Source organism: Pelecanus crispus, chromosome 11 (assembly GCF_030463565.1).
Source record: "Pelecanus crispus isolate bPelCri1 chromosome 11, bPelCri1.pri, whole genome shotgun sequence".
Taxonomy (NCBI): Eukaryota; Metazoa; Chordata; class Aves; order Pelecaniformes; family Pelecanidae; genus Pelecanus; species Pelecanus crispus.
This window is the reverse complement of record NC_134653.1, coordinates 3966709-3981581: the sequence shown is the minus strand read 5'-3', so window position 1 is coordinate 3981581 and position 14873 is coordinate 3966709. Positions and strand designations below refer to the sequence as shown.

At 62.0% G+C, this 14873-nt stretch overlaps 1 protein-coding gene across 1 annotated transcript in view; it reads left to right on the top strand.

The window, feature by feature from the left end:
• The first annotated feature begins 244 nt into the window (after positions 1–244).
• The window catches only part of MPRIP (myosin phosphatase Rho interacting protein), an 81805-nt gene continuing 67176 nt past the window's right edge, over positions 245–14873 (top strand). The window contains exons 1-3 of the mRNA XM_075718996.1: positions 245–364; positions 11664–11741; positions 13884–13949. Coding sequence (XP_075575111.1) covers positions 245–364; positions 11664–11741; positions 13884–13949 — 264 coding nt within the window. The remainder of the gene's footprint in view (positions 365–11663; positions 11742–13883; positions 13950–14873) is intronic.

Genomic DNA, 14873 nt, shown 5'->3' with positions numbered 1-14873 from the left:
CCGCAGCGGAGGCGGCCGCTTTGCAGTTCGCTCCGTCCACGCTTTTAATCTTAGCTGTTTATTTTTTTTTTTTTAAAGGGGATTTTTTTTTTTTTTTTTTTTTATTGGTTTTGGACGCTTCCCGCCCGCGCTCCGCAGGCGCCAGGCGGAGGCCGCGGCCCGCGGTGGGGGCGGCGATGGGCGCGGCGGCGGGCGGGCGCTCCGCGGGGCGCTGAGCGGGCGCGCAGCGGGCGCGGGGCGCGCCATGGCCGCCAAGGACAACCCCTGCAGGAAGTTCCAGGCCAACATCTTCAACAAGAGCAAGTGCCAGAACTGCTTCAAGCCCCGCGAGTCCCACCTGCTCAACGACGAGGACCTCAACCAGGTGGGACCTGCCCCCCCCGCCCCAGCCCCACTGTTGTCGTCCCCCCCCCCTCCCCCCCCCCCCCCCCCCCCCCCAAATCCGCTCAGGGTCCCCGCCCCCTGCCCGCCCCCACGCCGCCGGCCCCAGGGTGCCCTGGGTCCCCGTGGGGTGTTTGCTGGCCCCGTGGCTAGCCCGGGGTCCCGTGGATGGTGTAGAGCCCCGTGGGTGCCTGATGGCCCCACGGGTACCTCGGGGTCCACTGGGTAGCTTAGGGTCCCACGGATGTCCCGGGGTCCCACGGACAGCACAGGGTCCCACGGATGTCCCGGGGTCCCACAGGTAGCACGAGGTCCCACGGATGTCCCGGGGTCCCACGGACAGCACAGGGTCCCACGGATGTCCCGGGGTCCCACAGGTAGCACAAGGTCCCACGGATGTCCCGGGGTCCCACGGATGTCCCGGGGTCCCACGGACAGCACGAGGTCCCACAGATGTCCCGGGGTCCCACGCACAGCACAGGGTCCCACGGATGTCCCGGGGTCCCACGGACAGCACAGGGTCCCACGGATGTCCCGGGGTCCCACGGATGTCCCAGGGTCCCACGGACAGCACGAGGTCCCACGGATGTCCCGGGGTCCCACGGACAGCACAGGGTCCCATGGGTGCCTTGGTTAGCAGGGGCTCCCGTGGGATCCCCAGGGGTCCCGTGGGGTGCCTGCTGGTCACGGTGCCCTCGGGCCCTGTGGGTGCCCGCTGCTCCCATGGGTAGCGCGGGCTGTCAGGGGCGGTGTGGGGTCCCGTGGGGTGCCTGCTGACCCCACGGATAGCACGGGGCCCCCACAGGTATCCCTGAATCCCATGGGGCGTTCAGGAGCCCCGTGGGTGCTCTGTGGTCCCGTAGGGTGTGCAGCGATCCCGTGGGGTGCCTGCTGGCCACCCCACAGAACCCAGGTAGCCCACGGGGCACGCAGCATCCCCACGGTGCCCACTGGTCCCTTAGGCCACGGCCCACCCCGGTGCCCCCTCCTGTGGGGCCTCACCCCTTTCCTGAGGCCGTTTGGGCACCTGCACTTGGGGTGATCCCAGCCCCTCTTGGGGTGCACGGCAGCAGGTGGGGGGTATCCTGTGGGCCCCGTTGCAAGATCCCCAGAGTCTCGGGGGAAAAACTCAGCTGCAAACAAAACATCCCCTCCCGGATACGCCGGCCGTGGCCCCCCCACCCTACAGGCCCCCGCTTTTCCGGGGGGATGGGAGGGCAACCCCTGCCCCTTCCCAGTGAGGGCCCTGTGGCTGGGGGGCTGCCAGGGCTGGGCCTTCCTCCTCCTCCTCCTCTTCCTCCCAGGCCTGATGCAGGCCCGGAGGCCCGCGCGCCCGCGGCGGGGGGCCTTTGGGGCGCGGGGGGCCTTTCGGGGTGCGGGGCCGCCCTCCCGCCTCCCGCACCTTTCTGGGCCGGGGCTGACATCCCCGCTCCCGATCCTATTATGGCAATGAGATCAGACATATTGCTGCGCTCGCTGGGGGGGGGGTGGAGGGGGGGCATAATGAAATCTGAGGGCTAATATGGAAAAAATGTAACTGGAAAAAATGCCGTGGTGTGTGCGGGAAGGGGCGGGCGGCGGGGAACGTCGTGGCCGTGCCCAGACAAAGGAGCCGTCCCGGAGGGGGCTCAGGAAGAGCCCCCCGCTCCCAGCCGGCCCCTTCCCGCTGCCCTGCCTGGGGTTTTGCTGCCTCCTGGGTGCAATGCTTTTTTATTTTTATTGGGGGGGTTCAAAGCGTTGCACGTTGTCCCCCACAGTGCCTGCCTGCCCCTGCCGCAGGGGGCCCGCCGCCCTCCCTGGGGACCCCGAGCCGTGTTTCGGGCAGCCCCTCGTTTGCTTTGTTCCCCTTGGGGTGGCCCCGGGGGGCTGCCGTCACGGCCGGCTCCCGTGGGGCCGGGGTCAGCCCCGTGGCCGGATCCAGGCCGCACGCAGGGGCTCCGGTTGGGAAAACGGCGCAATCCTGCTCGTCTTCTCCCTTGCAGCTGGGGTGAAGTAATCCTGCTTCCCAGATAAGATGGTGGCTCTGGTAGCGTGCGATGCACACGCGCAGCCCCCCGTGCCGAGGAGCCCGCGGCCGGCCCAGCGTTTCCCCGCCACCCTGCCTGCTTCCCCTCCGAATTTGTGCCCCTTGTCGGAGGAGGAGGCTCCACGCTGCAGCGAGCAGCCTGGCTGGATGTGGGGGTGTGCTCGCTCCGAAGCACACCCAGGAATAACGGTTCATTTAACAGCTCTGAATTTTTTTGCCTTTTAAATTTTTTTTTTTTCTTTTTTTTTAAGCTTGCTTTGGGTAGGGAGGATCCCACACCTGCAGCGTGGGGGCTCCGTGCTCAGCGTGTCCCGCTCATCCCATGGACAGGGACCGTGTTGGTGATTACCTAAAGTCAGGCTAGAAAAGTCCTTTTGAGTCATCTGACCTTTCTACTTGGCTTGCAGGAAAGGTGAAGGTACTTCACACTTACGCACTCGTGTCTTTTTTGGATTTTTATTATATAAAAATACCTGCGTGGGCGTTAGGAGCTGCCCCTCCTGCTTCCCGGGGCGCTGGAGCCGCTCGGGGCAGAGACCGCTGCGCGTTCGCAAAGCGTCACGAAATATTTAGTGGTAGTAGTGGATTCCCATCGTACTCGGGAACCCGAATTAGGAACGGGGCTGGGAGGGGGGGGAATCCAGCCCCAAACATCAGGATTAATGAGCTGGAGCTCTCTAATAATAATCGGACTTAACGCTTCCAACTTCAAAGGGCTGTGCGGACGCTAAGTCCCTAATCCCGGGAGCGCTGCGTTCACGAGTTGTTTTTGTGCGTGGCTGTGCTGCCGGCCGGGGGTCGGTGTGACTTGGGGTGGCTACGTGTGGTCCCATCCCCCGTTGAGCCCTGGCCGTCCCCCCCGGGGCTGCAGGCGGGAGGTGACGTGCCCTCCACCCCGTATTTGACTTTCTGGGGTGCCCGCATGGCATGGGAAAAACGGGGTCAGTCACCGCGTCTGCTCCCCCTTTGGGAAAATCTGTGGGTCTGCCCCGGCGAAGCTGAGCTCCGGCAGCCCCGCGATCCTGCGCGGTGGCAGGATCTGGCCCGCGGTCCCTGGCAGACACGGTGCTGTTGATGGCTCTGTCCTGGCTGCTCCACCCACCCGTCGCCAGCTCCCCTGGCGCTGCCCCTTTCCCGGCAAGGGAGAAATTCCCTTTTCGTGGGAATTCCCGCTTTCCTGGCAAGGCACGCCTGCGTTGGCACCGCACGATCCCCTTTAACCTCCTGCAAACCTCGTGGGGAGGTCAGCTTCCCAGAGCCTGCCCCGGGAGGATGGAGGGTTCCCAGGGACCCTCTTCCGTCTCCAGGACAAAGCTGGCCCGGCCGGCGGGACCCTCTCTTCCCAAAGAAGCCACCCAGGGCTCTGCAGGGCCGTGGGGGTGTCCCCTGGGGTCCCTGTTCTCCCCATGGGCTAGCCCGGACCGAGCTGTGCCTGCATGCAACACGCCTTGGGCTTGTAAGGAAGATGAAGCCCCCCATGACAGGAACAGGCTGGGAATTAACCTCAAAATTACGCTTGGCCTGAATTGGAAGAAGAGCAGAGTGTAAAGCAGTTGCTTTTAATTTTCTCCATGCGTGTGCTCTCTCGGGGCATGGGGACTGGCACAGATAGAGGAATTTGAGGACGTCTTTCCAGCTACCAGTGCCTTTTTTTCTTTCTTTTTTTTTTTTTTTTTTTTTTTTTTGAGACCATGGCATGGATGCCCAGAGGACCACCCAGTTAGAAAATGGAGCTCGCAGAATTTTCCCAGTGCCTCCTCCCATCCCGGCCTGTGACACCCCTGCCCAGGGGTGGGGGGTTGGTTATTTCCATCTCTCCTCCTTTGGACATTATCACTTTCCTACTGTTCTGGACGCCGAACAGCCGGCCGCAAGCAGCCCCGAGGCCAGAGAGTGTCAGCGTTGGGTCGCGGGCTTGGCTTTGCTCTGGGGCGTTGCATCCATGGGGCTGCGACGCCCTGGGCAGGGGTCTTGTCCTGGCTCTGTTCATTGTCCGAAGGGCAGCAGGGTGAGGGATCATGTCCCGGGCACGCTTTCGCCTCCAACCCCTGCTCCTCAGGGAAGGAACAGCCCCCTCTTTCCTGGAAAGCAGCCCCCGCGCTTGCATTCCCTGCTCCCGGTTGCTTGTATCATGCTGCAAAAATCCGCCTGTACTTGACTAATTATTAGGACCAGACAGGGGGAGATTCTCTGCAAATGTCAAACCCGCCTCCGTCGGTGGCTGCGGTGGGCAGGGACTTGGGGGGCACGGCCAGAGGAGCTGGGGTGGACAGGCTCGTGGTGGTTGTCCCCCACGGGCAGCGTCCCACCCTTGGAGAGCGGCGTGCAGGCAGCGAGGGCAGCAGGTGCTCTGGAGGGGTGTCAGGTTGGGTGCTGGGGTCGGCTTTGGGTGCACTTAACCCTCCACGTGGCCCAAAGGAAGGGGCATGACGGTGCCTCTGGGTGCTGGAGGACCGTCCCCTTTGCACAACTTATTTGCTGCTGTTTTTTTTTTTTTTCATGGCGCCGCACTTTATCTGCTCTGGCACCCGAGGAAGTGATAAATCCCCTCTCCAACACTCTGGAGAGATGTTGCGGCTTCTCCCAGGCGCTGAGGAAGCCCCGATGTGGGAGGCGGTTAGATACGCCTGCTCGCTGTGGGGCACGCTGGGCTTTGGGGCCGCTCGAGGAGGGGGAGCTGGGATTGCAAAGCTCGTTCCTTCCCACTTCCATTTTGCTGCCGCTTGAGAAACCGCCCGTGCACACTGCAGCCGGCCTCTTCCAGCTCTTGCTCCGACTGCCCAAGCCGAGGGCAGTGCTCGGACCCGAGCGCAGCCCTGGGGCCAGGGCCAGGGTATTTGCAGAAGGAGACCGGCTGTTTGCACGAAGGGTGAATTCAACCTTTCCCCTTCCTGTTCCTCCGGTCCCTCGCTCACCCCCGCTGTCCACGCAGCAAATTGCCTGGGCAGCTCCTTTCTTTGGGCTTTGCTGGTGGCTTTGCCAGGGCTGCCGGTGTGCCGGGAGGGCTGCGCCGCGCTTGGTGCCCACCGGCCGCCCCACGGCAGCGGCGCCTCGTGCTCCTCGCACCCCGGGTCTGGTCTGATTTGGCCTCTTCCTGCACGGTGAGATGTGTCGGTGGTGAAAGCCTGGCCGGGGCGATTTGCAGCTTTGGCAGCAGCCGGCTCGTGCCCGCACCCGTGCTGTGCGAATGTGTTTTTGCAGGAGAGTGGGAGGTGGATGGAGAGGGGACCGTCCCCACACGTCCAGGGCTGTCCCCAGGAGCTGCCCGGGTCTCGGGCTGGAGCAAGCTGAGCTTGGACTGAACCCGGGGGCAGCGAGCTGGGGCATGGAGAGTGCTTTCATGCCGGGAGCGGTTGTGGACGCCCGCTGGCAGCACAGCAGCCTCCCGTGCTGGGGTTTGGCCCCGCTCCGCTGCCCGTCGCCAAGTGACATAGAGCGGAGGGGAAATACTGTACAGGCAGGGAAGCCGAGATGTAAGCAGCTTAACCGCCGAGGCTGGGCTATGTCCCCGGCCCTTGGGATTGCTGCCGGAGCGCAGGCTTGCACGGCGGTGTTTGCAGAGCCTCCCGCTGACCGGGGTCGCGGGTCTCCAGCAGTCCATGTGGCATCCTGCTGGGAGCGTGCAAAACGTTAAGCGATGCCTGTCTCTCGGTTCCTAGAAGCCATGCTGTGGGCAGGAAAGCCTGCTTGGGTATCATGTCCCATTCCTGCCTCGAACACCGTGTCCCCTTCCCCATTCCTGCCAGGTGACAGCTGCTCCGACTCACCCATCAGCGATGTTCTGTCGGGCTCCAAGGTGTGCAAAACCGAGAGCAGAGCGGAGCTGAAACCGCCCAGATTTCCTCTTTTGAGGTTGCAACCACAGCGTTGGTGGTGACTTTCCCCTTGAGCTGTGCCAGAAACTGGTCCCTGCCTCCAGGGAGCCCTGAGCGGTTTGGGAGTCGGTGCACAGGGGACGGTGACCTTACTGTCTCTGCTCTGGGACCGTGGTCTCCTGTGGGTCCGGCTGAGAGCCGTGACCCTGCTACCGAGTACCCAGAGATGCATTCAGGGAGCAGCAGGCAATGCTGTCGCTGCTTTCAGAGAGGCCCCTTTGGTGAATATTGGGACTAAACCCATAAAAATGGTGGGATGGGAGTTACCGTGGGTTCACCCACAGCCTGGGACAGGCTGGGGTGGTTGTTTTCTAGCAGTGCTGCTGGGAGCCCTGATGCACAGGGCTCTCTGCATTCAGCGCGGGAGGCTGAGGCTAAGGCTCTGCTGCAATGGTCCATTTTTTTTTTTTTTTTTCCCCTTCCCGCTCAGTTGCCAAGCCTGAACAAAACAAGCCCTGCCTCCACCCGAGACAGGCTGATTACGTCTGCCGGCAGCCTAAACAGATTATCCCTCCCGCCACGCGCTCGGAGCCAGGAGTCTCTCCCGGCGATGGATTCGGACTTCCCTCGGAGCACGTTGGGGTGGGTGGGGACTGGCTGTGAGGGCATTCCCAGCTCGCCTGGGCGTCCTGGCACCCCAATGGGGATGTGGTTGCTCTGCCACGGGGCTGAGTCCGGACGCTAAGAGGAGATGTGGATGTCAGCAAAGCTCTCCCTGTTCCACCCTGTGCAATGAGCTCCGGCGGGCACTGTGTGGCCGGCACGGCGTGGCTCTGCTCAGTGGGGCTGAGCACCCTGCTTGGCTGGCTGGTTTGCGTGGGTGAGGGAAGAGGTGAAGGTACCACCGACAGACGCTGCAGGCATGAAAGCCTGTCCGGCGGGCACGCTGGTTGGTGTCACAGCCCGCCTCTGGCCCTGCGATGGGGTGCTCCACGCGCTGTCAGGCTCCCGTGACCTGTCCTGCCTGCTGGAAGCAGGAGACTGCTTGCATCCTGGGGATGCGCAGGGGCTCCTGTATCACCCTGTGCTTTGGAAAGTGCCGACTGGCTCTGCACGTCCTTTGAGCCAGGTCTGCCGGCTGCTGGGAATCACATTCCTGGTGCTGGTGGAGCTGGTTGGGGTGGGGTGCTTTGTCCGTGCCTGGGCAGCATCAGCGCGGCAGCTTGACAGCTTCGTGTAAACCGAGCTGGGGCCGCTTCCTTCTCCGCTTCCTCCCACCCACCGTGCTGCCAGCCCCGGCCCTGGCCCTGGGCTGGAGGCAGCGTCCTCCCCGTTGATGCAGTGCAGGCTCGCAGGGCGAGGGGATGGATGCGGCGGCCGGGGCAGCGACCCGAGAGGCAGGTGAGGGGCTGCGGAGCACCGCAGCACGGCTCCGCTGGTGGGCCCTGAAGCTAAGCAGGGCCGGGCGGGATGGGATACCTGGGCGTTCCCAGAGGTGTGACAGGAAGCGGAGCGGTGACGCAGAGGCGTTTCTGCCTGAGTCAGCCTCCGCCGGTCCCGCAGGATGCGACGGAACCGGGCGCTGTGGAGCTCCAACCCGGCCGTGCTCCCGCGCAGTGGTGCCTCTGGAAGGGACTGTGGCTATATTGCTTTTTTTGGGTGACGAGGCACCTGCGGATCTCTCCCCGGGCGGCGAGGCAGCGGCTTCGACATCTCCCAGCTGAGGTCGTGGTGGGTGTTTGGCTTCATCACCGCGAGCCGTGCTGGAGGAACCGGCTCTCCTCTTCCTGCCCGCCCTGCGAGCGTCGCCCCACCCCACCCCACCCCAGGCGTAGATGCATGGCGCTGCCAGCAACTGCCTTCCACTCTGCTTTCCACGTCATTTTGTGGCTCACCCTTTGGCCAGGTACTGTCTGGATAAAAACAAAGCTGCCCAGGGCCTGAGCATCCCGTGTGGCTGCTACCTGTGGGAAAACCGCCCGGAGCTGCTCTTCGGACATCGCCGGAGCTCACAGGAGGCGGACGGGGCTCTGCGTGGTCAAAGGCATCCTCTGAACCCCGGTGTTGCTCTAACACTGTCCCTTAACGTGAGGCTGGACGGATCTGCTTGGACGGGGGAAGTTTTTGCTCCGAGCTCTTGCTCCGTGCTGGGCGTTGCATTTCCCTCCTTGCGGAGCTCTCCGGAGGAAGCTGAGCTGCTGTGAAACGACGTGCGGCTCCGGCTCCGGCCCCATCCTGGTGCGGTAGCGCTCCCCTGGACCTGCCTCCCGCAGCGGCGTCGAGCGGGTTTATTTTAAACGTTGCTTCAGCAGGGCTATTCCAATGCAGGTGTGATGGGTTTATTTCAGACACTGTGTGCTAATTCATAGCCCTTTTATTTAGGCTTGTACCTCTCTGGACATTTGCTTGGTTTTAGCAGTAGCTTGTTTTGGTTTGGCTTTAAAAAGTGCTGTTGCGTGTTCATCTGTTGGTGGGTGGAACCAGGCTGCCCACGCCGGCTGGCTCTAATTCATACCTTTCAGCTATTTCGGTTTCAATATCTGAAATTGGATGCTTCTGCCAAAATAAGTATAGCCCACTGGTGCTTTTTTATGATGACAGTAAAGAAATGACCGTGCTCTACGTTAAGGGCACATATTTCAGGTGCCCAGTGCTTTATATATGGTCAGCTGAGCCAAAATTGGAGCGGTTGAGGGTGAAATAATGTCTGCTGAGGGGAGTGAGCCAGGCTGAGGTAGGGCAGGGCTTCACGCCTGTAAGACTGGGTTAAGGCTGCTCGCTGCTGGCGATGGTGTCCCCTGTTTGGGTTTCATGGTTGCTTCACCCCCGGCGTGGCACTCGGACTTGCCTGCTGCCTGTCACGCTGGGGGATGCGCGGGGCTGGACGCCGCTGGGGTGCTCGGGGCGACGTGGGACGGTCCTGCCGGGAGGGCTGCATTGCTGCGGCTTGTTTTGGGGAGAGATTTTGCTCATGAGGCTTTGCTGGCTTGAGCGCTTGGCCGTGCCCAGGGGCTGTGCTGGGGCCCGGAGGAGAAAACTGGGGGGACGGAGGAGGGCTGAGCCCTGCAAGCAGCTCGGCTGCCCATAGCATCGCTGCCGAGGGCTCCTCGGGGCGCTGGCGTGGCGTGGCGGTGCCAAGCATTGGGGACGCCGCGTCCTGCCTTCGCTGTCATCCTCCTCTTTGTTCCTGGTGGTGGAGGCTGCTCACGAGATCTTCTCAAGCGCCGGAGCCGGTTGCTCAGGGCTCACAGCGAGTGCCTCTCGTGGGAGTTTGGGTGGACCCCCCTTCCCTGCCGCAGTGACCCATTGAAGGCACTTCCCGGCTCTCTGGTGCGTCATCTTTAGTTATTTATTTGCAATTTTGCTTTTTCCCCCCTGTAAAATAAGAGAAATTTGGGAAAGGCTGTTGCAAGTGGCCCTGCCCAGGCCACACGGGCAGACACGGCCACATCCCGGCACGGCGGGGGGCGGTGGGTGCCCCCGCTCCAAAGCCCTCCCCTTGTGTGGGCATGGGTGCGGCGCGGGCACCCTCGGGTGGGGGCGCGGGGCGGGCTGCCGGCGGGGCGCGCCGGGGGAGTGGCGGAGCGTGGCTCACCCCGCCGGGCGCTGGCAGCGTGGGCGGCACGGGGCCGGGCGCAGAGCGGGTGCCGGGGCGGCATGGGGGCCATGGGCGAGCAGGGCGCCAGCACCCAGGTGAGCAGGACAAAGGGGGGCGAGGGGGGTCCCCAACGCTGGGGGGCTGCGGCGCCTGCGGCGTGCCCTTCTGTGCCAGCAAGGCCCCCGGTGTGGGTGACGCTCGTGCCGGTCGTGGGAACAGGCGGGTGCAGGGGTGTCCTGGGCCCCCGGGAGGGAGGGAGGGAAGCAAGTTCCCAAAACTGGATCCCGCTCCCAGCACTCCGTTTTCATTGTTTTTAATGCCCTTTAAAGAGAGGGGGAAGGAAGGAAGGTCTTCTCAAATCATGTTTTCCCAGCTGCTGGGAGAGCAACACCTAGAGCTGATACGTCAAGTTGTTGGGGGGGGGATAAGAGATTTTGTTATTTCTTTTCACTTTATAAACAGTAAAAGGGCTCCTCCGGCTTGTTTCCAGTTTGCTTACTCAGTGCTTCATGCATTTGACAGTTTTTGGTGCATAGGCAGTTTCTTCTATTGTTTGCAGGGATTTTTCCAGAGGGGAAACTTTTTTTTTTAACATTACAAAACCACAGAAACTGGCAGGAGGAATCTAGGGGAGGTACCGAGCTTGGAAACAGTTTTAGGCTTTAAGGAGAGAAGGGGGGGGCGGGGAGCGAGAAATGAAAGCAACAAGATTAACCAAATAATTTTGAGAGGAGGTGGGAATGTGTGTCCTTGATGGTGGGCTGGGGCTGGGCGTGCAAGGATGTTTCATGGTGGAAAGCAGCGTCCCTGGACCCAGGGGCTCCTGAAGCTGAATCTGCCCTGGGTTTCCTCCCTCCTGGCCTGTCCCGGTACCTCCATGGAGCCGCCTTGCCGGTGTGGCAATGCCTCGCCACTCTTGCAGCAGGATTTGGCCCCAGCCCTTGCCAGGAATGGGGTTGGCTAATAGTTTGCAGCTTGACAGGCAGCAGGAGCGGTGCCTGTAGGACTTTGTGGAGGAGGACATGCCCCGTGCCCATCCCCATCCCACCGCTTGCCACGGTGTGGGTCTGCTTCGTGCTGGCCACTTCTGCACCCAAACCACCAGTGGAAAGAGCCTGGATATTTTTTTTCCACTGATAAATGGCAGTGCTGTAAGGCATTTCTTTCCAGGTATTCTTTCCCTTTCTCTTCCCGGCCGGCTGAATGAGCTGTTTTCCCTCCGCCTGGCTCTGACCTTCCTGCGTGCTCGGCCACGGGCTGCTGGAAGCCGCTGGTGGGGAGGAGCGGGCTGGCAGGGGCCGCCCCTGCGGGGAAACGGGTGTTGGATGTGCACGGCACGGGAAGCGGCTGTGAGCTGGAGAACTGCCAGCGCTGGGTAGTTTTTCCTCTCTTAATTAACAGAAGGAAAACATGGAGCTCTCCTTTGGAGTATGTTTTTGCTTTGGAGTAGAGGCACGCTGCTGATGGCGAGGGGAAGAGCTGTCAGCGAGGACAGGCTCTGCAGCTTGGCAGGAGCCGGGAGGTTGGTGCTCTGAGCACGATGCCATGCAGAAGCAGCGGAGTTTGGTGTTTGTGGCTGGGGTTTTACCTCCTCCCGAGTCCTCACCTCAGTCCCGTTTGCACACAGCATATATAACACCACAGGGTGCCATCAAGCATCGTGTTCCCCGCACTGGCAGGGCTGGGTTTGCCTGTGTGCAGGAGCCTGAACTCATGCAGCTGCCTTCGTGCCCAGGGCTGGTGCAGTTTCCCATGGTCCCCCGCCATCCATCCCCCACGGTGCTGGTCCACGGTGAGCCCGTTTCCTCTGTGCCTGATGTGTTTCTCTGCTGTTTCTTTGCAGGCCAAACCTATTTATGGTGGCTGGCTGCTGCTGGCCCCGGAAGGAACGGATTTTGACAACCCCGTCCATCGCTCCCGGGTAAGCGAAGCCGAGATGCCCTCTCCCCCGTCACGGGTGGGGGTGGCAGGAGGAGTGGGGAGGGCTTGTCCCTGCCCGTGGAGGTGGCTGCAGCCCTGGGAGTGCCACAGGCACCTCCATGCTCCCGTCCCCTTGTACAGATTGGGAAGTCGGGAGCTGTTTCCTGCAGCAGGGCTCGAATGCCTTCTCCGGGGTGTGAGGTCTCCTGTGCTGGGCAGCAGGCTGGGGCACTGCAGGTGCTGGTCAGTGTCAATCCATGCAGCTTTATTGCTTGCTGCTGTTGCTTTTTGATGCCTTGACGCTGCTCTGGTTGGGCTGACACGTGCCACACTGATGGGAAGGCGCTCAGACCAGCAGAGTGTGGGCTGCGCGGCTCTGAGCTGTGCTGGGACCATCAGCAAGGCACCCAGTTTCCCTTTGGTGCTTGGAAACAGCTGCTCTATTTTCTGCAGCTCATCGTGGGCATGCCCAGAGCCCTGGAGGGAGGCTGCATCCCATCCCCTAATGTGGATACCCCTGTGTCAGGCAGGTCCTGCAGCAAGGAAGGGGCTGAGAGGCGATTCCCGTTTGCTATAACCCTGCAGAGCTCTGAAGCTGAGTGCCCTGGCAGCAGAGACCCCCAGGCAGAGCGGGGCACACTCAGCTCCTGCCCAAAGGGGTTTGCTCGTGCCTTGCAGAAACAGCAGCATGGTGTGGGGGTTGGAGCATCCCCCACTTTCCTGCCCTGGGGGGTGTGAGGCCCAGAAGGACATGGCCAGACTGGCTTGTGACAAAGACTCCCAGCCCGTCCCCAAGCTGCAATTCCAGGGAACTTGCTGCTGAGGCCGCCAGGACAGGGCTGTCCTGTGCATGGGATGCATGGCAATGGTCCGTGAACCTTCTGTCACGCAGCCAAAATGCTCTCAGAGCTGCTAGTAATAAAAAAAATTTCTCCCGAGTGAACAAGAATTGGGTTCGGAGTTCAGCCTGGGGTATATGGGTCATTATTTGGAGTCGCAGCTAGTCACAGGCTTGCTGGCCCAGCATCGTGGGGGCATGGGACTCGGGTCCCCCCTGGAGCGGAGCCTGCCTGCTAAGCTGGGGCATGCGGAGTTCCACAGGGTCCTTGGTAGTTTTGCTTGTCCCTGAGCACCTTGGACTTTGCCCAAAGGGCTGAGAAAAGTGAGATAAGAATTGCTGCACTGGGGCTATGAATCTAGGACCTTTTTTATTTCAGCCTGCTCAACCAGTTTTTGCTCTTGGCTGAAAACAAGCTGGCACACACAAAAAAAAAAAAAGGCAGTTTTCCAGCCAGATCAGTTCTCCAATCTGGTTTGCTGTGCAGCTGCAGAAGCAGCAGTGCCAGCGCGGTGCCCGGGGAGGCAGGACTGCCTAGGCAGTGCCACCCCCAGAGGTGCAGCCACCATCCAAATCCAGCTGATGCACTGCTGGGGGACATTTGGCGTGACACCCTGTCACCCTACAGCACCGCGTGCAGGAATGGACCATGCAGGATGAAGCTGAGGGCTGGGAGCACTTAGTTGGGAGATCCTTCTGGTGTCCCACAGGACTTGGGTCTCTTGGAGAGCAGTGATGGGGCTTGTGGGCATTCTTCAGGAGAGGAGAAGGAGAGTCCTGGTTCCACACTATAGCTGGAGGTTTTTGTCTCTGGTTATTTTTGTCCCCTGTTTGGTTAAACCGGGCCAGCTTGGGGCCTGTCTGAATGCAGAGAGGAGCAGGGTGGGGAGGCAACCCCAAACCAGGCTCCTCTTGGGTGCCCCAGCCAGACAGTAAATCAGCATTGAGCAATGTGGGCTGGTGTGAGCAGAGCCCTGCCGGATGGCCTGGCAGGACCTTGCTTTGCAAAGCCCACGGCACCCCAAACAGCCGGGTTTGGGGCGTGAGGGGCTGAGCAGAAATACTTCTGCAGCATTCATCACCCTTTAGGAACGGTCCCCGCAGTGCTGGGGAGTCCCCCCTGCTTTTTTGGCAGCTGTGGTCCAGTGCTCAGTGAGACCTGGGCACGTGCCCCGTTGTCCTGAGTCCCCTGCTACGCAGAGCGTCAGTGCCTTTTCTCTGCCCCAGCGCTGTGCAGCAGCTCCGGTGCCCCCGGCGAGGCCCGGTGGGCACAGCTGTGACCCGCCTTGCTGTCTTCTCTTGCAGAAATGGCAGCGTCGGTTCTTCATCCTCTACGAGCACGGGCTGCTGCGCTACGCCCTCGACGAGATGGTAAGTGCTGCCCGGCGGAGCGCGCGGCCGCGTTCGAGCTGTGCGGGGATCAGCCGGGGCCACCTCTGCTGCCCTCGGAGGAGCCTCTGGCGATGCTCCTGGTACGGCGTGGGGAGGTCTCTGCCGAACCGGGGGAGAGTTTTGCTCTCTGGGTTTGACTTGCTGCCAGGCTGGGTTTGCGTGGGAGCTTGGTGGATGGTCCGTGGAGGATGATGGGTGTTTAGGAGGCTTGTGGGTCCCACCTGGCTTGGGGCTGATCAGTGGCTGACAGATCCTGCGCTTGTGGGGTCCCCAGGGTCCCCCCTGCTCCTTTTTGCCCTGTGCCAGCTGGGGTTTGGTGGCGGTGAATCGCCTCGGCAGTGCCGGGGAAGGAGGCTCTGCCTAGCATTGCCTGTGGAAAGTAGGTCAGCTGGAACGCCTTCCCACTGCTTGCCCACCCCGGAGCCGCGGCACGCCGCCGGCACTGCTCCCTCGGTAAAACGGAGCGGGGAGACAAAAAGAAGGGAAACCCGTCTGCTGCGAGCTGCGAAGTAGGGCCGATTAGCCCTGCAGGGTCGGCTGTGCCGTGACCGCCCGGGGCTGCCGATTTATCCTCCCGGCTACAGCAAGCCCGTGGGAGGGTGCCCAAGGCTGAGCGTGGCGCGGCGTGGCGGGCGCCCGTGTGCTGGGATCCGCCTGGGTGGGAGGCTCACGAAGCCGGGCGCACCGGCATGCGGGGCAGCGTGTGCGCACACACACGCGGGGCTGGGACGTGCAGGGACACGCGGGGACATGCGTCCGCGGCGGGGAGGCTCCCTGCGAGGGCGGCGTGCCTTGGTCCTCCGCCGATGCCTCCTGCGAGGGCTCTGTGCGATGGGGAGGCAAGGCAGCGCAGCGAGCCTTGCTTGACTTTCATCCCTTGTTTGTTTTTATTTTTTTTCTTGG